The 25,662-nt window shown below is 37.8% G+C and overlaps 1 protein-coding gene across 20 annotated transcripts in view; it reads right to left on the reverse strand.

Moving 5' to 3' along the window:
* Positions 1-25,662, reverse strand: part of MCTP2 (multiple C2 and transmembrane domain containing 2) — a 256,284-nt gene that overhangs the window by 67,407 nt on the left and 163,215 nt on the right. For 13 of the 20 annotated variants that reach the window (XM_063640081.1, XM_055277123.2, XM_063640079.1 and 10 more), the window contains 3 exons: positions 19,568-19,669; positions 18,282-18,356; positions 16,270-16,389 (listed from right to left, as the gene is read on the reverse strand). In XM_063640081.1, coding sequence (XP_063496151.1) covers positions 16,270-16,389; positions 18,282-18,356; positions 19,568-19,669 — 297 coding nt within the window. Of the gene's footprint in view, positions 1-8,682; positions 8,839-12,602; positions 13,023-15,024; positions 15,804-16,269; positions 16,390-18,281; positions 18,357-19,567; positions 19,670-25,662 lie in introns of those variants that run through there. The other 7 variants (XM_055277124.2, XM_063640083.1, XM_063640088.1 and 4 more) reach the window with 3 other exon arrangements.

Genomic DNA, 25,662 nt, shown 5'->3' on the forward strand with positions numbered 1-25,662 from the left:
ACATTTATTTATTCTCCATAAAGGTGGGTAGATGAAGAGGTCAAGAACAAAATTCCATTAAATGTATCGATAAGTGTCTTACTCATTTCAGAAGCGTAATTTTTGGCACTGTGGGGCCCTCCGTGAGAGAAGTCCAATGGGATTCTAATTGGACTGTAAGTGGACAAAGCATTCTCTAAGAGTGTTCTCTGACTTTGCTCACATGAACGTTAGGCTGCAATTGTGACTAAAAGCTTAAACATAACACTTACGACTTACTCCTTCATGACTTACTCCTTTATGTTCATAGAAAGATTAGATCAGAATGAACACAGAAAAAAATGCTCTGGGTAATAAAGCAAGTGTATCTAATTAGCATTAGTGCCGTGATAGAGTAAAGCAGTTCACTGTATTAAGTTACTCCACTTGCAGCTTTATTTCTGGCACTAAAAGAAGCAGGCTTGCAGTAAGTTCATATTAAGCCTGCAATAGCTCTGTACATATTCAACGTGCTTAAACCCGACTAAGGTGCCCTAATTCAGGAACCCTCCAATAGTGATTAGTGAGTGATGCTATTTATAGCAAAGTACAATTCCTTTAGGAATCCTATCAAGAATGTCTTGGATGGTCTCCCATTACTCAGATAGACTACCTATTTGCTTAATTGAAAAGCAAAATTGTGCTTGTATCAGAGCCACACATACTTGCCACTAAAAACAAGAACGATGCCAAGGCTTGGATCCTCCTTTCCCTTAGAAATGCTGTTAGGAGTCTTGAATTTATTCTGATCAAGAGGAGTCCAAGAAGCTTTCTTACAATGCTGAAACATCACCAGCCCTCAGGAATAAATCCAAAATATGGTCTTAAAACATGTGCGCACAGACACACAAGTACGTGTACTCACTCAAACCATCTTTTGTGCACCAAAATAAGAGTTCAAATCAAAACCCAGCGACTACAAATTCAATTTTTGACCTGTTACTTTCAAAATCTGTTGCATCCTGTAAATGAATGTGCTCTAAAGAAAACTACTGAAGCACTGATTATCCCATTTAAAGATGCTTCTAAATTTTAGTGTCTTTAACATCAGATCAAAATAAAAAATTTGATGGCATAAATAGAAAATAAAGTCTTTCTTAGCTATTTTAGGATCAGATCCTTTTAAGCACACAATGAAAATATTTTTAAAAGCCCTTTAAAAACCAGGAGGCAGATGTTCAGGTAAAACCAAAGCCAAGGGATTGTTTATTTTAATAAAGCTATTATACGTGTAGCCCCAAATTAGGAGTGGCACTCAGGCCAGGAGATGTCTAAACCATCACCACCTGTTTGCCCTGAAAAATCAATTAAAGTCACACTTTCATAGCAGCCCCCTTCTAAACAATAAAACTTTGCTTCGTCATGAGACTTGAGGCGCTCAGAGGGAACATGTTTGAAACCTAAATCCTTAGTCTCACATTTCTTATAAACTAACCACAGTAAAAACCGCCTTCAGGGTAGTCATAGAAATGGGAGGGAGAAGGAGATGACAAAGACGAGGAAGGGGAGAAATCCCTTCTTCCATTTATTTCATACGGAGAATCATACCTACTTTTGGTGAATTCCAATAATTTCTTCAAAGGCTCTATTTTTTTCTTGTCTTTTTTCCTCCTTCACAACAGAATTCTGCACTATATTTTCTGTGCAATAGAAGAGATCCAACTTTGCAAGTTGAAAGCAAGGGCACTGAAGCCATCGCAAGTGTTTTAGTAATTAAACGAATATGCATAATGAACCATATGCCCAAAGGGCCTGTTCTTCATGTGGGCCAGATTTTTGTTTGAATTTTTAATTTTTATATACAGATGAAACATTCAGTGTAATCTACCAACAGTGTGAGATAACATGCAATCAGAGAAAGTGCGAGGGGCAGTCCACGCAGAAGCAGGAACAGGAGTGACTACAGAAATGCCCTTCTGAAGATTTTGATTCAAATGTGTTTTCCCCCTCCAGCAATTGTTCTCGTCATCTGCTCAGAGTCTTCAAGAGACACATATAACGAATACACTGACAGCTTTATACAGGATGAGTAAAATACAGCGCCGTCAGCCGAAAAGTGTGAAAATCTCATGGGACAAACAAGAATTTCTTTAAAACAACAAAAAAACTCCTTCTACACCCATCAGTCAGACTACCATCTTGAATTACAGGGAATCCTCCCAGGTCTCTTTCGGAAGCTACATAAATATTATGTTGCAGGCTGTAGGACACATATATTAGTAATTTGAACTGATCTAAGAGGAATTCTTCTCAATGACGCAACTGTGCATAGTGGGTAGAAAATGCTCGAGGTGGAATGCGAGCTTGCACTCCCCACTCCTTCCTACAGCAACACAGACTATGAATTTAAGGAGTTCATTATGCTCTTCGCAAACAGATAGCTCCCCGATATTTCCTAAACTGCCATTGGGAAAGAACTAGTAAAACCTTTCTTTAAGCTTTTCAGTGTCATTTAGGAAACACTGAGTTATAATCAAAGCAATATAAGAGATACAGAGTCTGATAAAATTGCTACATCAGCTCTCAGACACACGAGATTGAGTCAGGATTCTCCAGTGCAGAGAGGAGACCTTTCTTCAAATGTGTCTGTGTATCATTTGAAGTTTACAATGATGGTCTGGACAAAGTTATCACGTCCTAAATGTGGGTTGGTCTTGCATATGCCTGATTCAGGGGAAACATTTCAGAATGGGGGTGTGTTGGGAGGGGTGAGGTTGGGGGGACGCACAGAGGAAATCCTAAAGTTCACCTATTTTCTACATATTTAGCCGAAATAACCTAAATGCAGAATGCTGCACGGGGTGTTATGGCACTGCGAAAGGATTATGAAAACAAATTTGATCAAAAGTCAAAGTGAAGCCTTGGACCCTTTTCAGCCCCGCTTTGGAACACAGAGATGCTGTGGTTTTCACTATGTAAACACCAGAAATGGAATGGAGAGCATTTAAAGAGCAAGTAACAATGGTACAGTAAATAACATCTCTTATTGCTTTCACTCCTAATTCAGAGTTTATGCCTTTGACACCATCTAGGTTACTTGATCTAGTGGTCTCAGTGGAAAGACAGATAAACTTCAACTGCAGGCAGAAGACAAAAATTGACAAGGAGTGTCACCTTTCCTGACTGTTTAAATCCTTTAAGGAAGTGTCTGAGCAATTAGAGAGGGAGTGTAATCTTTGCAGAATGCATTAACACTCTCCGACCTCCCAGACAATAGATCAGACCTCAGACACATAATGCTTCCCTAAGGCTTTTTAGCCAGTGTATTTGATCTCTTAGTCACTCCTGTGTTACTGTAGGTATCATCCACGTAGAAGGCATTATTCATGAGCACTACTGTCCATTGACTGACGCTGGACTGCAGTCAAGCAAAAAGCAGGAAAGACACCACAATTCTCTGCAGCACTTCCTGTATCTTTAAGATGGAAGCGGGGGGTAGGTCCAGCTCTCTGGAAAAGATTCTTTCACATTTATCTTTAAGCTACGAAGTTTGTAATGTCAAAAAGCGTATTAGCAACATTAATACCCATAGGTCATTAGACGATCATGGGGCGTGAATGGAACCAACCCCCAAAACATGCCACACTTTTTGTTTGTAAAATGAACTTCATAAGAGAGTCATTGGGAAAAATACCATGGGTGATAAACAACACTGGAATATGCAAAAGAAAGCAAAGGGGGAAAATCAAATAAAATCCTTGCACTGCAAGCTTTTAAATCTTCATCTATCCTGCAGGTTACTCTGCAGGACACACTAGTCAGGCAATAACCTATTTCCTGATGAACACATCCTGTTCCAACTGCTAATCTCACAGTGAAAGCTTGGCTTTTACCATTTATTATAAACATTTTCAAGAACTGCTTACCACGATATATTTTTAATGGATTAGATTTTGGTCAGCTGCTAACAGAGCAGAGAACTGAATATTTTTTATATGAAGGCTGCAAAATAGGTTTTCAGAGTGTCTCACTTGCATTCCACTCCTCTCCCTCATGAGTAATTGGAAGAACAATTGAAACAGAATATAAGAAGGCCAGAGGTTTCTTTTCTTTTTCTGCCTCTTCTATTATATCATAAAAAACATTCTGGATCCAAGGGTACAGCATATAAGACATTACTGGTTTGAACTTTACCGTAAGACTTAGGGAAACGTTCAGAAGAAAGGCAGAGACTGCAATTCACATAATTTGCTCAAGACCGTCACAATTATCAGTTGATGACACTCAACATCTAAAGCCTAAAGTGTTTAAACCAAAATAATTACATTTTCTTAGAATCAAGGCAGCTCCACCTTGAAAATGTACACTGCAAAGGTTTTCTAAATGAGACTACAAGAAAATAGGAAAGTTGAAAATTAGTTTTATCCTTTAGAGTTTGCATTTTCAGACTCAAACTTAAAAAACCATAAATGAATATATATAGTCACAAAAAGCAATTTAAAAACTCTTGAACCTCAACTAGCAGAAAAGAAAGATCTCCTGTCTTCCAAATGCTTTCATTTTGCTTTGACAATGCCTCATGTCCAAAATAACTAAAAGAACTAAAAAAAGTTATCATATTCACTATGTATTGCCTAATGTTAAAAATATACATATTTATGTTTTGTTTTTATCCCTAAATAAAATAGCTTTCAAGAAATTTGTGATCCTGGTCACATTAACTTGAAACACCTAGCTAAGGGAGGAAATGGTCTCTGGAAGCGACTAGCTTTGATATTATGATTTGAAGGAATGTCTCTGTGAACACACACACACACACACACACACTCAACGTCATGCCTAAGCCATGTCACACCCAAGAGCAAAGGCCTTTATAGAAGCTAAACCCAGCCAATGGCATAAGCATCAAATTTTAGCTGCAGGTTAAAGAAAGTAAAAATGAAATTAAAAAAAAGAAGCCTTAAAATGGTGATTTTCCTAATGAAATCCGTACCAACTGGGCAGTAATCTGGATCTTATTTCTTCTACAGAAGGAATAATGTGCTACAGAATATTCAAGAAAATTATTATAAAAACAGAAAAGTACATAACATGAAAATTTCAATTTTTTTTTACTAATGTAATAATTTCTGCTTCTAGATGCTTGTATCAAATTAAAAATAAATTGCTGAAATTAAAATCCCCAAGAAGCAGCCCACAGAAATTTACCTTAGGATTTTATCATTTATGAGTTTCTATCGCCACCTGCAGGACTATCTTTAAGTAAACTCAAGCAATTGTCAAGCTATTTGTTATTTTTCTTTCCTTTTCCTTTTTTCTCTCCCTCCTCTTATTCCCCAACCCTGTTTTTGATTAAATTTCCAGGAAATCAATTTTTTGAAAACATGTAGATTATTAAAAATGGAAAAATCGCCAATGAAATGCAAAATCAAATTTGCCAAAAGAGGTGCAGTTAATGAGGCCACAGTCAGCTAATTTTTTTTAACAGCTAAACACACTATGCGTTTTCCTATTGTGAAAAGTAGAATTTGGGGATGGGGGGTAATGAATTAGCCTATAAAAGTTTCCTTGCAAAAAAAATTGCGGGTCTCGGTGATTTCCAAGGAAAACTGCTCTTGCTATGGGACACAAAATGTTTGTAACTGCATGTACCTAGCTTAACCCAGAGCAGAAGAAATGTGGCTATTAACAGAGGCATACTTAGTTGAAGAAGCAATACTCTATTTCTTCTTAAAGAGAAGACAATGTAAGACAAAACTTCACTAAAAGTGTCACTAAAGCCTAATAAAGAGCAAGGTTTTATAGCAGAAGTCAAAACTTAAACACCTCCCAAACACAAAGACACCGTTCATCAGCACCATCATCCTTGTCATCACTGTTATCCTTGTTATCATCTTCATTACTCTCATCACTATGGACACACCATTTTGATGAGGAAAATTCACCTGTTCTAACAGAAGCGTCAGTCAGGTGAGCACGAGGTAACGATACAGATTTACATCTCCCTACGGCATGTTACCACTCTGAATAGCAACTCCACAGACTCACAAACTATTTTTACTCAAATGTAAGACCTGAGGGAAAATGTACCTAAAAAAAAAAAAAAAGCAGAGTCCAAGGAGCCTGTGTATATGCCGTTTGTACTCATGAACTAAAACCATAATTTCAAAGTTTATGACTATACAAGCCGCGCATTGTAAAAGTAGTGTAGGACTGAGAATCCTCTGTTCAAACAAATGAGGAGGTCTTGGGAAAATCACTTTCTGAAGCCTGCAGCTTTCTTCTTCCCCTCAGACTGACCACGAAAGCCCCTCCTACCTTATTCTATGGCTCCATCTTCCCTATATTAAAAACGACAGCTGTTGGGTCTTACCTAACACCAATGGGGCCCAGAAGTATATTTCTGTTTTGTTTTGTTTTTTTTCCTTGACAAAATGAAGCATCCCAGACAATGAATTAAAACAGAAATTTTAAAGAGCTTGGGAAGCAATAGAAAAGTCATTTTCAAAGGCCAAAACCAATATGGATTTAGGTAATAAGAGAATCCCAGGGAGACTAAAACAGTCAGTAAACACTGTGCAAGAGCAAGGCTTAGATGATTACATATTGAACCTGATTTTGATTAAATATCAAAATCTTTTTTGTATACGTGAGATGTGGATGATCAGGCTTTATAATAAAAATCTTCCTCTAATACACATCTGTTATTTAAAAAGCCAATGACACAACCCCAAGATAAAGGGAGCAGTAACAAAACACACCTTTCTAAATCATAAATCAAACGGCAAAAGTACAACATGCTGTAGTAAACCCTGACCAGAACACAAAGAAGGCTTCTCTCCATAAACATCAGATCAGGCAGCTAGAATGATTACTGGGCTCTCTAGTAACTGTCACCTGTGGTGGGTCTAATTACAGGCTACCCCAGCAAGCACGCCCACATCACACAGCAATAAAAGGGCCCTCCGCTTGCCAAGCACAGCCAGACAATGGCGAGCACATGCCACCTGATGGGGAGCCCCAAAAGATCAGCCAGAGAGACTAATAAAAATGACAGCTTAGAAACAAATGGCAAAGCTCAGACTGCAAAAAAAAAAAAAAAAAAAAAAAAGGCAATATCAAATTAGCCAGATATCTAAGTGCTAAGCATGTTCTTCAACAGGTCAAAACCTACATAAGGAATTGGTTATAACTGTTTTCACACACACCAAGTCCCCCTATTTCTAAATATTCTTTTCTGTTTTTGCATCACACAAAATGTTTGCACATCCAGGTGTCACATATAGAAACAAATGAAAGGGGAGAAAAGGCATTCAATTCTGAAAATATCAAAAATAGCATCTTCTCAGATTCAGGGGCTGTGATGGCAGTTAGAGACTTGCCAGCTCTCTTCCTCCTCCTGGCTGCCTTTTGGCCATTTTGCTACTAATTAGCACAATCCCTGGATGGGCAGGACCAAGAAAAAGCCAGAAAAATGCATATCAGACAAGAATATCATGAAGTTGCTAGGTTGTTTTGGATTTTAGCTACTGATGCGGCCACAGGCTGTTATGATCAGGGGAGGTGTAAGAATAAAAAGAAAGCAACATCTGGTAACAGATGGTTTTCACTAGTTCTAGCACCCTTCCAAGAAGCATTGATTAGATGCCTACTGTGTACCCAACATTATCCTAAGCAGTAAGGATATGCACAAAGATGAAAGACTGGGCCTTTGCCTGTCGGCAGCTTGCAATATACTAAAACAATCCTTCAATCACGAGGCTGTGTTACACTGCATAACTGTATAACACATGACATTAACCTGAAGTATTAAGTCATTGAAATAAAATACCTCCTTTTCTTTTTTTTTTTTTTTCTTGAGACGGGGTCTCACTCTGTTGCCCAGGCTGGCCTCAATCTCTGCCTCTGTCTCTCAACGTGCTGGAACTACAGGCATAAGCCGTCTATTTTTGACATGAACTGAGTTTATTAGGTCAAGCATGAAGAGTATCATCACAACCTTAAGGTAGAACTCTTGCCTTGGCATCTGGTGGTTAAATATACATCAAGTAGCCCTGGAAATGGTTGACTCCTGAACACTAACCACAGCACACAATACCAAGCTTTGCATTTCCACCCTGTCATTGAACAGCTTCTCAACAAGTCCGGGTCCACAAAAACACTTTGCAACGAAATAGCACATGACTGTGTGTGTGTGTGTGTGTTTTAGTGAGGCCTTTCTCGAAACTGAAGAATACCATCGCCCACCGATAGTTATATCGGATAGTAATTCCTACCCATACTTGTAACCTATTCCATGTTTTAAAAATATTTCCATGCTTATGACCTAATTTAATTCCCAAAGAGCACATTTTTCTTATGATATGCTTGAATAATCAAAACACTACCTTTTGTTTTCAAATATAACGGAGGATGATAGAAGAAAGTTGGGGCAATAAAGTAGGGAAACTAAGGAGGTGAGGAGGGCTTCTGGAGAGAGGCAGAGTAGAGGGGATAAATGGAGTGAGGAGGAGGCAGAAGAGAGAGAGGGAGGGAGGGGGAAAGGAAGGGTGAGTGGAAAATAGGGGAGGAGGGTTGATACACTTATGAGTGCTTAGTATGAAAATTCATTTTTGCACTTCAATATCTAGCAATGTATTAGATACTCAAAACTGTCACTGCTTGTGGAAAGGGGAAGGAGAAGAGGGAAGAGAGAGGAGGAAAGAGGGAGGATCGGGAGAAGAAGCAAGCCTGAAGAAGGTGGTAGTCAAGCATCAGTTGCATTAAGGAGCTACACGACCTCTGGAGTCTTTTCTTTAAGATTAAAGATCCTAAAATCTGGATCAAGTTCAGTAGGGTATCTCTGGAAAGCACAGTGAATTAGACTGCACTTCTTGGAATCTGTAAAAGACAAGGAATCCGTATTAGTCAGGGTTATCTAGAGAGATGGAACTAATGGAATAGGAATATATATATATTCATATTTGAGTATTGTCATAGCCTTGAGGTAGAGCTCTGCTTGGCACCTGGTGGTTAATATATATGAGTCTATTAAGTATTATCTCACACAGTCACAAGGTCCCACAATAGGCCATCTGCAGGCTGAGGAGCAAGGAGAGCCAGTCCAAGTTCCTCAACTGAAGAACTTGGAGTCTGATGTTTAAGGGCAGGAGGCATCCGGCATGGGAGAAAGATGTAGGCTGGGAAGCCAGGCCAGTCTCTCTCTTCACATTTTCCTGCCTGCTTATATTCTAGCCTCACTGGCAGCTGATTAGATAGCGCCCACCCAGATTAAGGGTGGGTCTGCCTTTCCCAGCCCACTGACTCAAATCTCCTTTGGCAACACTCTCACAGACACACTCAGATCAATACTTTGTATCCTTCAATCCAATCAAGCTGACACTCGGTATTAACCATCACAGAATCCTAAACAGAAAATTCAGAGAAGGCAGAAAATGTGTGCTTGCAAGTGCACACCAACAGAAGGCTCAGAAAAGGCAGTGGTAGTGACACAGGGTCCCCCACAGAGCCTGGACCTACATACAAAAGGGGAGCTAACCATTTACATCTAACAGGCTATGTGAATATGGCTGTGCTATGATTACAATAATTGAGATCTAATGTTTACTAGTCAAAATTGGAATGCTCCAAAATAATAAGTGATTTCAGTCAGTCTATCTATGATTCTGTCTGGAATCGCAACTCACAAAATTGAAAATATAAACATGAAAATATGCTAAAATAGTTAATAGTGTCCTTTTAAATTTTTAAGAGATAATCTTTTTAATGCAATTACTGTAATTTTATTAAATTGCATAATTAGTTAATGCCTGAGAATCTACCAATAGAAGTGCAATTATGTTGTAAAAATTATGCTCACAATATGCAATGATGGGCTGTTCCTATTTTTAAAAAGTGCTGAAAAAAACTTTAAAATATTTTGAAAGTATATTATGTAGTCCTTCATGAAAAGGAAGACTAGGGAAACTATTTTATATATGTTAAAACAAATAAGATGCCAAATATTTTAAGCATTGAATATACCTATATATTTTGCATATATGTATATATGGTTCTGTGTGTGCACTTACATATACACACTTTTAAGATGTCTAAAACCCCTCTTCTTCTGGTTATTGTAACTGTGAAATTTCTTTTTTCCAGCTTTACACAAATACTTTTAATTTTTGAGCATCAACTGCACACACACCTAGCAAATGGGCAGCGATGTCTGCTCTGCACATCCAGTTGTGACTTCTGGTGGATGTCACAGCCAATGAAAGAGCTTAATCAAATGCAGGTGCATTTGGTTGTGAGTAAACTGGTGACAGAACTTAAAGTAAATCTTTTAGACACAGTTAACACACAAATATCGAAAGCATCAAAAAGACATTTGACCAGCATTATTTAAAGAGTCTAATCTCAAAACGATGTTGCATTTGTCATTTGTACGAAAGCAAAATGAATCTGAATGTTTTTCAGTCCACAGAGAAATCATGGAAAACAGCAGTCCTCAAGGCCTTGCCTTTGGTTTCTACTAAACTGCTTTCACAAAACATTCAACAGAGCAACTTTTAATTTCCCAAATGTCCTCTGCTTCTTCGTGTTCATGCATGTGTGTGTGTGCACAAGTACATCTGTGTTGGAAGGGTTGGCTCTATTACTGCTACTGCTGTTTTTAAGTTCTATGTGAAGTTACTTCACATTTTCTCAGTATTCTAGGATCTCTAAAAGCTAAAAATTCTATATATGTTAAATATGGGGTATCACCAAGCAAGTGGACAGTTGTATTTTTTTAACTTTATTGAGGGAGAGGTTGATTGATGCTTTAATTTGTGTATCATATTTCAGTCCTTGTCAACTCTGAAAAGTAAATTCTTTATTTCCCTATACTCAAAAAATCAGAAAAAAGGCACAGATGTTAAAATCATAGCTTTATGAAGATACTTATTGATATATGGTAGATTTAGATTACTTTTTAGATCAAACATCCAAGTAAAAATTTAATAAAGCGAAGAATCCATCAATGCCCCACAAACTTGCCTCCCTTGATACAATAGGTGTATGCCTGAAATGTCGGTGGAAAAATGAAACTGCATAAATGCAACTCTATGTTAAAAGTATCAGAAGAACTTTGCTGTTTAAAATCACCTTCTGATGATGCCATCTGTCAAGTAAGTAATATTTTATCATATGAAAAAAGCATTTATATAATTATATAACTTCAGGACTTTTAATAGACAACATTGGGGTTTATAAAATATAAGTATGTCATAACAAAACACCCATACATGATTGGATCTACCAGTATAAATATCACAATGCAAAGTTATCTTTTGAGAACAAATTTATCTTCATTATGATCAAATAATATATTTGCACTGAGACACTGGGTATATAAAATAGAGATCCCCACTAGAAATATGGGCCTATCTCTTTTATAGCTATTATTTCAAGATATTTTAAAGGAACATAAGGGGTGGTTATTCTCTTCTACTTCATCCCTTTTCTGAACAACTTGGAATACTTAAAAAAAAAAAAAAAAACTGAAAGGTACAAATGCCTTCTATGACCCCTTCCACAAGTTGTTTTCTGTTTTTACTTTCTTCTCTCCCTGAAAATCCCTCTACATCATCTAAAAGCACTCCTCAAAGGTGGGGAAAAAATAAGTCAGACTGTAATCTGGGACTCAGTCTAGAACCAAGGCTCTAGGGTTTTTCAAATTATCCAGCTGGATTCCAAGGATGCCAAATGCATGTGATGCCCAGGGGCTGGGCATTCCCACCTTTGGCTTCTTTAATTTTGGTCTCATCATCACTTACGAATAAAATGACTGAGCTAAAGAATTATTCCCACTCGTGTAATGAGGGTTTCTTTCCTCTATAGCATCACAGCTTGGAACAGGCTTAATCCCCACACATAATATCTAATACAGATCTGAAACGATCAGTATGGTTGGTCCTGGTGTCATTACCTAAATACAAGGACAAAAAGCATTGCATCCTGGACATCAGTGAGAGGCAGAATAGCTGAAAGCTTAAGCCTGCATAGACTAAAGCAAGATGGCCTGGGTTTCAATTCCACCTCCACCTCATACACACACATGAGCTCTGTCACTGTACTTGACCTCCATAGGCTTATTTTTCTCATCTGTAAAAAGAAGACAGTAATCACCACCTACATCAGCAGGTTGTTGTGAGAACTAAATTTATAAAATCCTTGGGACAGTGTCTAAGCACTGAAATAACATGAACTATGAATAACAGTTCAAATAGTCAAAATCTGTGTGGGAATGGTCAGGTACACGTCTTGTATATGTATGCACATGTGTATAAAATACCACATATATTTACAAATCTATTCATAGGGAAATATACAGGTGCACTTACTTCAAGGCAAAATATTTTAGTTCTATTTGCCCTCATTCACTAAGTCGACATCTCATATTAATTTGTTTTTCAAATGGGAAAGTCAAGAATGTTACTTTTTGAAGGAAGAAAAAGAAAAAATATATACTTAATTTAATACAACTAAGTAAACCTTAGAAAAGGCAAGATACCAAAATATCTAGAAAACATAGGGGAAGGAGAAAGACTCAAAACACAAAATGAGGAAGATTTTCAATGTTCATCCTAACAAGAAGAACTCAGTCTGTAGAAACTTGATTTGGAATGGTCTGACCACCCTACAAATGCCCATGTTTAATTTCTTATGATAACAGTAAATGCAACACTGTGCAGCAACATTAACACAGCAGGTGAATTACTGATAACTTTCTTCTCTCATGTGGGGAATACAACCACTCCTCCAAGTGATAAATTGCATGGTAGAGGAAGTTGACGCTTGGCTCATCTAGCAAGGTGAGTTCTCTCATGTTTGTCCATCCACTTCTGATGAGACACCACGTGGACCTAGATCTTAAGAGCCTGCTTTTTTTTTAACTGCTGCTTTCAACAAGATATGATTATGTTCATGCACATGTACATAGGCGTCCATGGGAAACATACGGTTGGCTTTCATAAAGTCTTAAAATTGACACTGAGAATAGATTAAACATGATTCTACAATGTTCATATTTGTATCACCTGGAAATAAGAGTCCAGAAGATAAAGTTAGTATTTTATGTTTTCTCACAAAACAGAAGAAAAACACATCCCTTCAGTTCTGCCCTTAGTTTGTTGTGTTAGCATCCCCACCAGGGACTGGTTCATCTAAAATAGCTCCTTTCACACCTGTGTAACGAACCCTCAACTATCACATTTGCTCATTTCAATGAGAGGACCTGACTACGGGTCATTTAAGAAATCCTTGGCTTAAAACCTTGCTTCAGACACCACCTCTGTTCTGCCCTGTCATGCCAAGGCAAGCAGTTGGAACATGAAGAAAGTGTCACAATGACGAATAAAGACACCAAGCAGCATTCTGTCAACAGATCACAGGAGAACATCCGTCGGTGTGTGTCACCTCCAACAGATATGGAAGTTGCATAGTGAAGAAAGGCAGAGGAGAACCTGGGCTTGAGGATCCAACATTTTGCAGAAAGACAACCCATCATGAAGCCCCATAGACTCAGGGACACAGCACCATAGACTTGGGGACACAGCACTACAGCCAGGGCATCCCCCGAGGTGTGCAACCCCCCCGCCCCAACCCAGTCCCCTACAGACAGCCAACAGGTCTACAGGCAAGGTACAAGAATGAAAGGCGTTTTCAAAGAAAAGGAAATGAAAGCTTGGCTACCCATAATCTTACTAAAAGAAGAATGAAAGTAGATGAAACTGAGGTCAGGCATGGTGGCTCAAGCCTGTAATCCTAGCACTTTAGGAGGCTGAGGCGGGTGGGTCACGAGGTCAAAGTTCAAGACCAACCTAGCCAATATGGTGAAACCCCGTCTCTACTAAAAATACAAAAATTAGCCAGGCATGGTGGTGCGCGCCTGTGGTCTCAGTTACTTGGGAGGCTGAGGCAGAAGAATCGCTTGAACCTGGGAGGCAGGGGTTGCAGTGAGCCAAGATCATGCCACTGCACTCCAGCCTGGGCAACAGAGTGAGACTCCATCACAAAAAAAATAAAAAATAAAAAAAGATGATACTGAAATAAATTTTTTATTCTGTCCCAGGAAAGCATTTTCTGCATAGCCTCTCACTTTAATAGCAGAAATGGTTTTGGAATAATTATAATAGGAATAATAAAATTGCACTTCATCAACTTAGGGAAGTATCCACCACGTATGGCTGCGGTATTTCTGAGAATCACCAAGGCCAGTCAACATACACATGGTCTAAATTTTTGAAAGTAGAATTTTAAATTAAAACTGAAAACGAATTTAAGCGAGCACTTTTATTCCAGTACTTTCAGGACAACCAAATGATAGGCTGTAGGTATATAGCATATCTAACTGGCTCTGCATTTTTTTCAATGGTGTCCAATGAGAAACATCCCTATACACACAGTTGCATAAACCCACGTATCCTTGCAAAATCATACTTTGGAAAACCAGCAAGAAGAACACCACCTTGATATTCCTTGCTGTGGGCCTCAGAGATTTGAGAGTACAACATGGCGGCCTGCATTCTCCAGCCTGGGGGCGGGCTCTGCTCTGAGGCATGAAGCTCATCAGGGAGGAATCCCTCAGAGAAAAGGCAGTGCAGAAGTGGCTCCATCTCCAAGGATCCCTTCCTGTTTAGAAGTCCCCTCTATTAGACAACCTATTTCTATTCATCTGTTCTAATCTTTCTTCAGATCAAGCCAGCAGCCCATTAATCATTCCTGTCATCTTCCTACAGAATCCAGGGCAACAGATCTCTGTTTTTCTAAAATCACAGTGCCAGAAACTAAACTTGAGAAAGAGGAAATCCTCTCCTCCTCACAGCGGCTGTCTGGGTGCTGACTGGAAGAAGCTACCAATTGTGTTCACTTTCCTCTTTTGCCCAGAATTGCACAGAACATTCCATGGAAAGTTTTGAAAGGGAATTCAGGTGGGAAGTGGAGCTGGGGGGGTTGAAGGGGAACCCAAGGCATGAAGCCACCAGCTGAGGAGAATGTGAGAAAGGGAAGCGGGTAAACAAATGCTGAGACAATGACGGATACAGATTAATAAAACCTTTATTAGTGTTTTTATTAAGGCCAAATGTTTTAGCAACTTCAGACAGCAGAAAAAGTATATGAAAGGTCAAGCCTGCAGGCAGCATGGGTCCCCTACACTGAAGCAGCGGAGAACTAAAATAAATGACACCAAACAAAATACTCCCCAATGGCAAAGGAAAAGCCTCTTTTAGAGCTGATCTACTTCATTGCATAAAAATGTTGGGAGTGACCTTGAACCCATTGACATCTTGGGCCAATAAATGTTTTTTTCCCCATGTTTTAAATGAGGCTATGCCTGTTGGCTAAGAGAGAACATTGAGCATATATCGGCAGTAGAAAACAGAAGACAGAACCACCTAACATTCAGAAATCAGATTCACCGATGATCACGACTGATACTCACACTTTTAGACCACTCATACCTCGTATTAGTTTTTATAGTGATCTTTGCAGAGGACAGAAATGAATGGCATGATACCAAATATACAAAGATTTGAAGTCAGGAGACTTGATTTCTCCTCCCATGGCTGACATTACCAATTCAATCAAGGACAAGTCCCTTTACAAATGAGAGAGAATGCTCTGAGATATAAAGTGAAGGCATGAGGCCAGCTGTGAAGTCCTTCCAAGATCCTTGGGCTCTCAGTGGTAGACTTAGGTGGTTTTAAGATCTCTTGCAGCACTTTGATTCTGTGATTTTAGTATGCTCATAAGGATGGGCCAATGTCACCAGAGAAAAGGGTACATCTCATAGACAGGGGTGGTTCCTCTTTGTGGTGCTGAATGAAATTGTAATGTGTAATGATCAGTATGTCCCAACTGGCTTGAAATGAATAAACATCTTTAATATCAAAGTTTGGGAATAATTTACTTAAAATGTAAATTGAACAATTCAGTTATTATTTAGTCACGTGATTTTTCAGATGCCATTTTTCAGAAATTACGGGCAGTCACTGGCACAGAAAGAAAAAAATAAACACAATGCAAGGCTATACAAATGTAGCTGCAACAACAACTGGAGAAACATTTAAACATATATATACAACAGTGGTGCTCTGAAATTTACCAAGAGACCATATATGACTAAGATTTGGGTAATTTAAGGGGTTTCCCAGGGTAAATTCGACGTAAGTACTGTCTTAGAAAGACAACCCCCACATAATCACCTATGCTGTAATATATTTCAGAAAGATGAATAGATGTAAATAAGAAGCAAATAATTTGAACATAAGAAAGGAAGCTTACCGCGAATGCTATTGTACTTCTTAATGTGGATTCCCACTGGAAGCAGCTTTTAAGGAACTGCATTGTATTCCATATTGCCATAGTGATTCTTTTCACACGGTCCACATCTCTTGATAAGATCTGATTTTAAAAAATGACAAGCAGGTAACTAGATTTAAATACTACAAATATTCCATCTAGATCAGGTACCCTGATCATTTAAATTATATTCTGTATAGATTCCAATTTTAAGATATGATAATAATAGAAAGGAGAAGACCTGACACTTCTAAAAGTCTTCTTAAAATATGATCATCCACAGAGGAAAAGAGAATCAAATGCATTTTAGCGCTCATCTGAAAAAGAATAGCCTGTTTCAACAATGGTCAGCACAAAAATGGAACTGGTGAAACTACAGAAGCCAGGTATTTAATGTTGGTGAATTTGTGTGAGAAAGACACATACAGAGGCAGAGAGAGAGAACTAGAAAGAGAAAGGCAGAGAGATATAAAGAGAGATACAGACACAGAATGAGTGTCTATGTCGTTTAGTTTGGAAGCAAATGAATAGATTTACAATAAAAACATACAAGTATTATAGCTTATCTAGTCCAGAGGTCTACAGAAAAGCAGAGTTCTGGGAAGGGATTGGAGTTCACCTTGGGCAAGTTACTTAACTTCTCTCTTATAAAATAGGGGTGATATTAGTGCTAATCTTACAAGTTGTTGAGAGAATGAAAAAGCTTAGAAAAGTGCCTGTCACATAGTAAGTGCTTCAAGCATTTGTATCCTAAGGAAATGTTTCAAGTTTATCAAATTTTGGGGGGATTAAGTAGCAAGAGCCACGTGGGGAGGGTCCTAGCATACCCCAGGATTTCAGCCCCAAGTTCCCCAGTGCTCTCAGAGCCCAAAGCCACCCCACGCGGAGGTCTTGTTTTGCAAAGGAAATGTCTCTCTCCCAGTTGTAGGCAGATTCATTTCATTGCAAAGCAGCTACCCCACCCACCTCAACCCAGGTTTTAACTTTCAAGTAAACAGAGCAAAAGGCAATAATAATAATAATAAAATAAGACATTTACTCAGATTACACAAAATAAATATTACACTCAATGTTATGGCAGACCAAAAAGAAATATTTGGAGGCTTCCCCTCAGAAGACGTTTAAGGCCTTTCCCAAGTATGCCCAGAAGTTCATGGGAAACAAAAGGATGATAAGATGTCTTTATATTTAACTGCTTTATGTAATCCACAGCTGCTCACCCCAAAGGAAGTGGTGGAAGTAATAAACTCTTGAAAAAGGGGACACTTTGTTCTTTGTTATACAATTGAAGAGGGACGACAGGTACAAAGTGAAATCCTGAGCTGTGGAGAGTACAACAGGGAGGGACTCTGAAAAAGGAATGTAAAGGTCAGGGGAAAAAAAAAAAAGTGAAACTTCCCCTACCGGGCCCTGAACTTCACCTTTTGTTGAACTGAGTGAGAAAGGAGTTAAGGGCAATAGGCAGAGGGAGAGAACTTGCATTCAGTATGGGGTGAAATGCCAACACATCCCAAATTTAGACCACGCCGAACTGGCAGGAGCAGTCATGAGCGAAACCCAGGCTAGAAGTCTCTGAAGATCGGCTGGGTTAATTCTGTTATTGACTCCACACACTGCACCTCCCTGAAACTTCAAAGGGCAGAGGACAAAATGGCTGTGATTAAAGGACGGGTAGGCAGGACAATACATTGACAGTCTTGATGCTAGGAATTTTTGTTTGTACAATGAATCAGGAGAATAATGGGGGCCTGAGACCTTCTGTTTCATCCAAGAATTATGTTTTAAGTCTTGCCCTTCTTATGGGAGCTGACTGACCTCCTTATTTTAGGAGAGAAGGGGACAAGGAGAAATAAGTAGAGAGATGGGGCAAGAGGGAGAGAGGAGGAGTAAGAGGGAGGAAAAGATTCAAGGAAGAAATTATAGGCAAGTGTTAATACTTCAGCTGCTGGGTGCTGAGTGTACCAATCAACAAGCCCCTTACTGTGCCAACCCACCTTTTTGGACAGCTTGCGGCTGTCTTCGACGAAGCGCTTTTCCCGGGGAGTAAATGTCCTAATACTTGCTTTCACCTAAAAAGACATCATTGTTAAAAAAAAGGGCAGCGTGTATAGGGACTTCATCCATCTAGTTTTCTTAATGACTGGGAAAATCATGCAAACCAATAGCTTCTGACTCTGACCTTAGCAGGGAGCAAAGAAATGGTGGACACCCCTGTGCCCTGGACATGTTTCTGGGGGTCTCATTTGATAAGAGTCCCTGGCATGGGTCAGATTGAGTCTAGAACGGTACTGTCTCCACTTTGCTCATTCCCTGGGGTATTTTAAACCACTGCAGAGACTGAGGTTCATGAATTTTTCAAACTAACATCCGTAAAAGATAAAACATCCTTCTGAAATCCTTTTAAGTTAAGCTTCTACCAAAAATGTCTGCATGTGAATAACAATTTCCAGTTTATGAAAACACACTTTTCACGGAGAATTTTATTTCCTTTCAATGACCCGGAAAAATAAGTCAATGAGCCATTTTAGCCCCATTTTACAGGGAATAAACTGAGGCTCAGAGGGACTTATGCACTTGTTCAAATCACAAGACTGAGTAAGACCCCAGAGAATCAGATTCAAGTCCTTCTCCACATCACATGAACTGTAAAATTCCTTAACTGAAATATTTTCTCTTCAAGCCTGCATTCCACTTTTCCCTTAAACTCAGGTTTTACCAGTATACATACTCTATATACAAACGTTTTCCAGAAGAAAGCAGCAGATGAGGGTGACCTGCTTATAAAATACACATACAATTTCCTTGAAGGGAAAGGGAAGGAAATGGGAAGAAAAAACAACACATCCTTATACTGGAGATTGTGCCCAGAGTTCTAGTATTATTGAGAATGTGAGAAAAAATATATTTATCTAATCTATATAATATAGAATACATATTTTATATACTATATATATAATTATATAGGTTATGTTGTACATTTTATATAAAATTTTATAATAGAGATTATATAAAAAATAATTTTCCTGTTTTTTAATTTTTTCCCTGACATTTAGATTTATTGAGAATTAAACACCATCAATTCTGTCAATTCAACAGGGTTAATACCACTTGAGAGCTGGGATGTCCAGCAAATTCTATGACTCAGCTTTAAAACACTATTCTTTCCTCTCTCTAGCTGCAAAAATTCTGACACATCTTACATTGATTTGAGCCTCCAAAAGCTGGTCACCTTCTATTTTAGGTATGGGAAAGCCGGGAAGTATGACCCGGTTAGACTTACCGGATTATATATAAGGTCCATCTCTAAGTAGATAACTCCTTTAAAAGCTTGTTCTAAATCTTTATTCTTTAGTACATAACAATTTGGTTGTCCATCTCTAATCTGTCACAAACAAAAGATAAAATATACATTGGTGCAAAGTTACTATGTGGTTTAAAGTAAATAACCAAAACTAACTTTGGCAAAATTGGGGATGCAGAATAATCACAGATGAAGCAAACATTAAACAAATATTAAATCCACCATAAATCACCTTTTACTTTTAGAGTGCTGTTATAACACGCTCTAGATAGGAAGATAAAGTGATAATCACTAGGCTGAAACTGGTGTGTGGATGAAAAATATTGGTGCAAATCATAAGTTACGTATTTCCATTTACTCAAAAATGATGAATATTCTACAAAATTCCTGGCCAATATTCTTCAAGACTGTAAAGGTCATGGGAAAAAGGAAAGCCTAGGAAACTGTCATAGATTAGAAGAGTCTAAGGAGATAAGATGATTAAATGCAATGTGGTATTTTGGATTGGGTCCTTGAACAGAAAAAAGATATTGGTGCAAAAACTGGTGAAATCCAAACAGGGATCAGAGTTTAATCGCAAGGTAACAATATTAGTTCTTTTCAGTTTTAACAAATGTATTATGGTAGTATATGACGTCAACATTAGAATAAACTGGATAAGGTATGTATGGGGAACCCTGTATTCTCTTTGAACTTCTCTGTAAATCTAAAAGTACTCCCCCCAAAAGGTTATTTTTAACAGAAATGAATAAAGGAGCCGGTTTTAATAGTGCTTTATGAGCCAGGAAACAATGCAAATTAAGTAAAAAAATCAGCTTAAAGTTGAGGTCAAAATCCAAAAACACTCAAAATGCACAAAGTGCCAACAAATCTTCAAAATAAACAAGTTTCTCTGCTGTCCTCTCTTGGCTGGCATGTTGCATCAGTTCCATACACTAGTCTACCTGTGGACCCCACATATAAGTTATCCAAGTAAAACATCTTCAGTATGATTTTGGAAACTAGTTGGCTCCCATGAAAGACAAGTTAATTAGCTTGATTTAATCATTCTCTTTTCAGATTTGATAGCAGTCATGATTTTACATAGTAGGAGTATATGTCACTGATTAAACTTCGGGCTTTTAAGAAGCATACCTGTTAACTCTAAAAGGGACTCAGCAAAACTCGAGTTAATCAAAAGCTCTATTCGAGATTGTAATGATCAAAAATTTAAATAGCATAGGAAATCTAACAGCGTGAAAATTGAGCCATATTTTAAATGACTATTGCTGTCACTACAAGCATTCACACAAGTGTTCTTATAAACAGTGGTAGAAATGAGCTGAATAAGTCATGGGGGGAAACAGAGCAATTCCACTTTACAAGGGAGAGGTCATCTTCCTTCCCAAAGTCACCCCACCTCTCTCTGATTGAATAGGTTTGATACAGAAGGATGGTCTTCCTGGCCAGCAGCTAAGAGGAAGGGGGTGCCCCATAAAGACCTGGTTTCCTTCCTAAACGGTGTCCAAACAGGATTCTGAGCTTCCGCTTTGATACACAGTCTCACTTAATAAATTGTGGATGTTAAAGTTGAAAGAAATAAATACAAAAACAGCCTGACAATTTGCCAAGCTGACTTGGGTCCAGTTTAGCTTTGCTTCAACCCACAGTCATTGTACTGTTATCTTAAAATTTCCATGATTTCTTAAGGGTTGGCAAAGAATAACAGAAGAACAAGAGGTATCAGAATAAAGAGAAATATTTTATAGCAAAGGGATTTTTTAATTTGGTAAATGACCATTTCCTGTTTCCTAACGTCCCTCACATTGTGTCAGCAAAATCAGAACCCACCTAAGGACATGAAAGCAGGCATCAAAGCCTGAGATAGAATTAAACCCATGCATGTTTGGGATTTAACTATCTTAAAAAATAGAATATAAGTTTAAAAACTGTAAAAAGTTTAAGAATTGCAGAAAAAACTGAAGTCCCTTTGAACTTCCACAAACACCAAATTCCTTCCCCTAAACATAAATTAGATAGGAATTTGGCATGCATCCTTTCTAAATTTTATTGAGATTTTATATTCATAAAAATAGTCTTGACAGACAAATGTATTTAAAATTCTTTGCCTAAGTGACAAATTATGTGTATTTTGCAATTTTGTTTTGTATCTATCAATATGACTTGGTAATCTGTTTATATTAGTATCTAGGTCTGGTTCATTTTTTATACTGCTATATAATCTTTAAAAAGTGAATAAACTATAATTTATTAATTCTCCTACTGATGAACATTTAGTTGCTTCCACTTTTCTAGTTTGTCTGCCACAAGGAATATCTTTAGAGAAAAGATAAAAGGTAAAGGAAAGAAGAAACACGCTAGTTTGTATTTGGAATATGTTTGGGTTAAGAACAGGTGAACACATTTGGATAGTGTTATAATTAACATTGAGATAGTAACAGAAGAGACTACTTTTAAAAATATTTTCATTTTCCTCCCTGATTATATAATTGAACTTCTAAAACAAGAATATCAGATAAAAAGTTCTGTATCATCCAACTTGCCAAACTCCTACATGAGAGCATTTATATAATAGGAGATGAAAACCAAACACACACACACACACACACACACACACATATATACACACACAGACACACACACATTCCATGTCTAAACAAATTTATTATTTATATTTAAAAGTCTGAAAATTATTTCTACGTTTATAACTTTAAAGCTTCTATTAAATAATTAAACAGACAATTAAAGCACAGTCAAAAGAAAATTTAGAGGAGAGAATCTATATATACTTTTCATTAATTTTGAGATCTCTGTCAGCAAAGGCAAAAAGGAACAATGTAGCTTTCAATTTATGACAAAAAGACAACGCAATTCATTTGGAGAGATTTTCTGAGCTGACATTTGGGAGGACTTCACTTCACTCAAATACGAGTCTTGGATAAAATAATGATGTCTTTAACTTCAGTTTTCCAGGATAAACTCTTCAAATTGACTTCCCACACATTTTTGTATACTTGCCTTTTCATGGCCAAATAGTGCATAATATTAGGCAATAAGCTGAAGAAACCATCTATGCAGGACAGTAATAAAAGATTTAACTTGAGAATGCAAACACCCCTCATCAGAAAAATTGACATTTTCATGTCCCTTATATTATTTTCAGAAATATATCACAAAGTTTTTATAGAGCATGCTAACAGTTGATTCCTGGTTCAATCAGTCAGTACATAAAAGTACAAGAAGTCTGTTTCTGAGTAATGATTCAGGATTTTGGAGCCAGAACCAAGTTACTGAAGATAGTCTTGCTTAAAATTTTTAATTTAACCCCCAGTCATGCTTAAGCTATTTAACTTTTTTCTATATAAAAGAATATTAAATATATTTACCAAGCTGTAAGCACAGTAAATATAACCAGTTTTTAGAAGTTGGTTGATAAAACTAATTTTTGAGTCAAATAAATGGTACACTCATTGTATTAGAAAACTAAACTATTTTATAATCAGCACATAACAGAGGTGAGCATGTGAGAACAGAGGAAAAAAACTTCTCATCTTGAACTCTTTTTTTAAACAATTATCATTATTATGCTTTCCTATAAAGATCTTTGATGCAATGAGTTGCCAACTTATTAAATAGCAAAGTTAATCAGAATCAATATGAAGGAATAAAACCATCAATGGCTTTAGGGAGGAAAGATACACACTTAAGATCAAAATCTAAACTAAAGAGTCATGTTGATTCCCCATTGTTTGACCTTCCAGTTAGAAACTGAGGATGTTGCGTATAAATAGCATTGTTCTTTCAGCCGTTATTCGCTTTTATTCACTCTGCATAAAAGAGAAAATAACGTGACAACCCCATGACATATTAGTTGGTTCCAGCTGATGCACATGGAAAGTGGCTCTCCAATAAAATGTGACGAGGACAGACACGTGGCTGGGCAAGAGGAAAATCAATACACTTTACTCGGTATCCATTCGCATTCTTGTCGCCACTTGGAATCAGGCCTTGTTCCCATGACGTGAGTTATACAAACAGCATGGGAGACATCTACTAGGTCACTGTTTGTCTGCACAGAAGCTCAGCTACCAGCCAGTAGAAGCAGCATGGAATTCATCACCCTAGACCGCCTCCATTTCTGCCTCACTTCTTCCTTCTTGAGACAATCCATTTATCCACTGCCTGAAACCCAAACCAACTATCCCTAAAGTATAAGCTGCTCCTACAAAAGCAATATACATTCATTCCAAAAGTTGTGTAAAATTTATAGAAAGTGTTTAATAGAAAAAACACAATGTTAATATAACTTTTTTTTTTTTTTTTTTGAGATGGAGTCTCACTCTGTCGCTCAGGCTGGAGTGCAGTGGCGCCATCTTGGTTGACTGCAACCTCTGCCTCCCAGGTTCAAGCAATTCTGCTGCCTCAGCCTCCCGAGTAGCTGGGACTACAGGCACATGCCACCACACCTAGCTAATTATTTGTATTTTTAGTAGAAACAGGGTTTCACCATGTCAGCCAGGATGGTCTCGATCTCCTGACCTCGTGATCCACCCGCCTCAGCCTCCCAAAGTGCTGGGATTACAGGCGTGAGCCACCGCACCCAGTCACGATGTTAATGTAACATTTTTAAACAAACACTCATATGAAATTTTTAAGGCATATTCGTATTTGATCATTTCAATTGCTAAAACAATGCAGATGAAAATAATGCCAGCTTACACTATTAGTGCTCACTGTGTGCCAGGGAATGTTGTGCCCACCTCACACTTAACAACTCTCATCTTCACCATACACCTCCAATACAAGCAGAAGGATACTTATCTCCACTTCAGCAACAAAGAAATGCAGACAGATAGGTTAAGTAACTTGTCAAAAATCACACAGCCAGTTTAAAGGGGGAGTCAGGGTGTCAACCTATGTGGTCTGGCTATAGCATTTACATTCTCGACCATCATGATCTTAATTGAATAAATCATGAGCCATTCATATGTGTTCAGCTATTACGTTTTTCACTACTTTTTTTTTTTTTTTTTTTTTTTTTTGAGATGGAGTTTTGCTCTGTTGCCCAGGCTGGAGTGCCGTGGTGCAATCTTGGCTCACTGCAATCTCCGCCTCCTGAGTTCAAGCGATTCTCCTGCCTCAGCCTCCTGAGTAGCTGGGATTACAGGAGCACGCCACCATGCCTGGCTAATTTTTGTATTTTTAGTAGAGATGAGGTTTCACCATGTTGGCCAGGTGGGCCTCAAACTCCTGACCTCAGGTGATCCACCCACCTTGGCCTCCCAAAGTGCTAGGATTACAGGTGTGAGCCACCGTGCCTGGCTGATTTTGACTTCTTTAAATTAAGTTTTCCGCTAGGTTGACTTGTATTTTCCTTATTGATTAAAGAAAATGTATATACTGTACTAGTGATATTATCCATTTGTTTAGATACTGCCAGTATTTTTCTACCAGTCTATCCTTTGTCTTCAGTTTCTGATGGTGATTTTTGTTTTGGCCATACTGATATCTGAAGATTTTTTTTCTCTTATTATTCCTGCTTCTCAGTTTACTTACATAAGATTTCCCCACTATTTTGACATTTTTAATGAAGTTTGTTTCAAGTGTTCGATCTTTAACTCATCGTGAAATTGTTGTGTTTGCTGTAATACACCGACACATTTTCCCCGATGGTAAGCAACCAAATTACCAGAATTGCTTATTAAGTAGTTTACCATTTCCTCAATGACTTCATCCTTCAAGTTGATTATAAATTAAATGATTTGCAATTATTTCTCTCAAGCCCTTCAGTGTAGTCCTAGAATTTCTTCACATAAATCTTAGACATTATGATTTTTTTTGTTTTGTTTTCTGTTATAGTCTTGGATTCTTTTTCACTTTTTAAAAATGTTTTCCTGTTGTGTATAGTCATGAATCTTATTTTCATAATGTTGATCTTACTGACCTTTTAGTCACTCCAAAATGTTGTCTATGAATTTTTTTATGTTCATAGATAATACATATCATCAGATAGATTATTCAAAGATAATATATTATCAGATGGTATTTGCAAATATTTCCTTTATTAAAATGTG

The sequence above is a fragment of the Symphalangus syndactylus genome, chromosome 5 (genome assembly GCF_028878055.3).
Source record: "Symphalangus syndactylus isolate Jambi chromosome 5, NHGRI_mSymSyn1-v2.1_pri, whole genome shotgun sequence".
In the NCBI taxonomy this organism is placed as follows: domain Eukaryota; kingdom Metazoa; phylum Chordata; class Mammalia; order Primates; family Hylobatidae; genus Symphalangus; species Symphalangus syndactylus.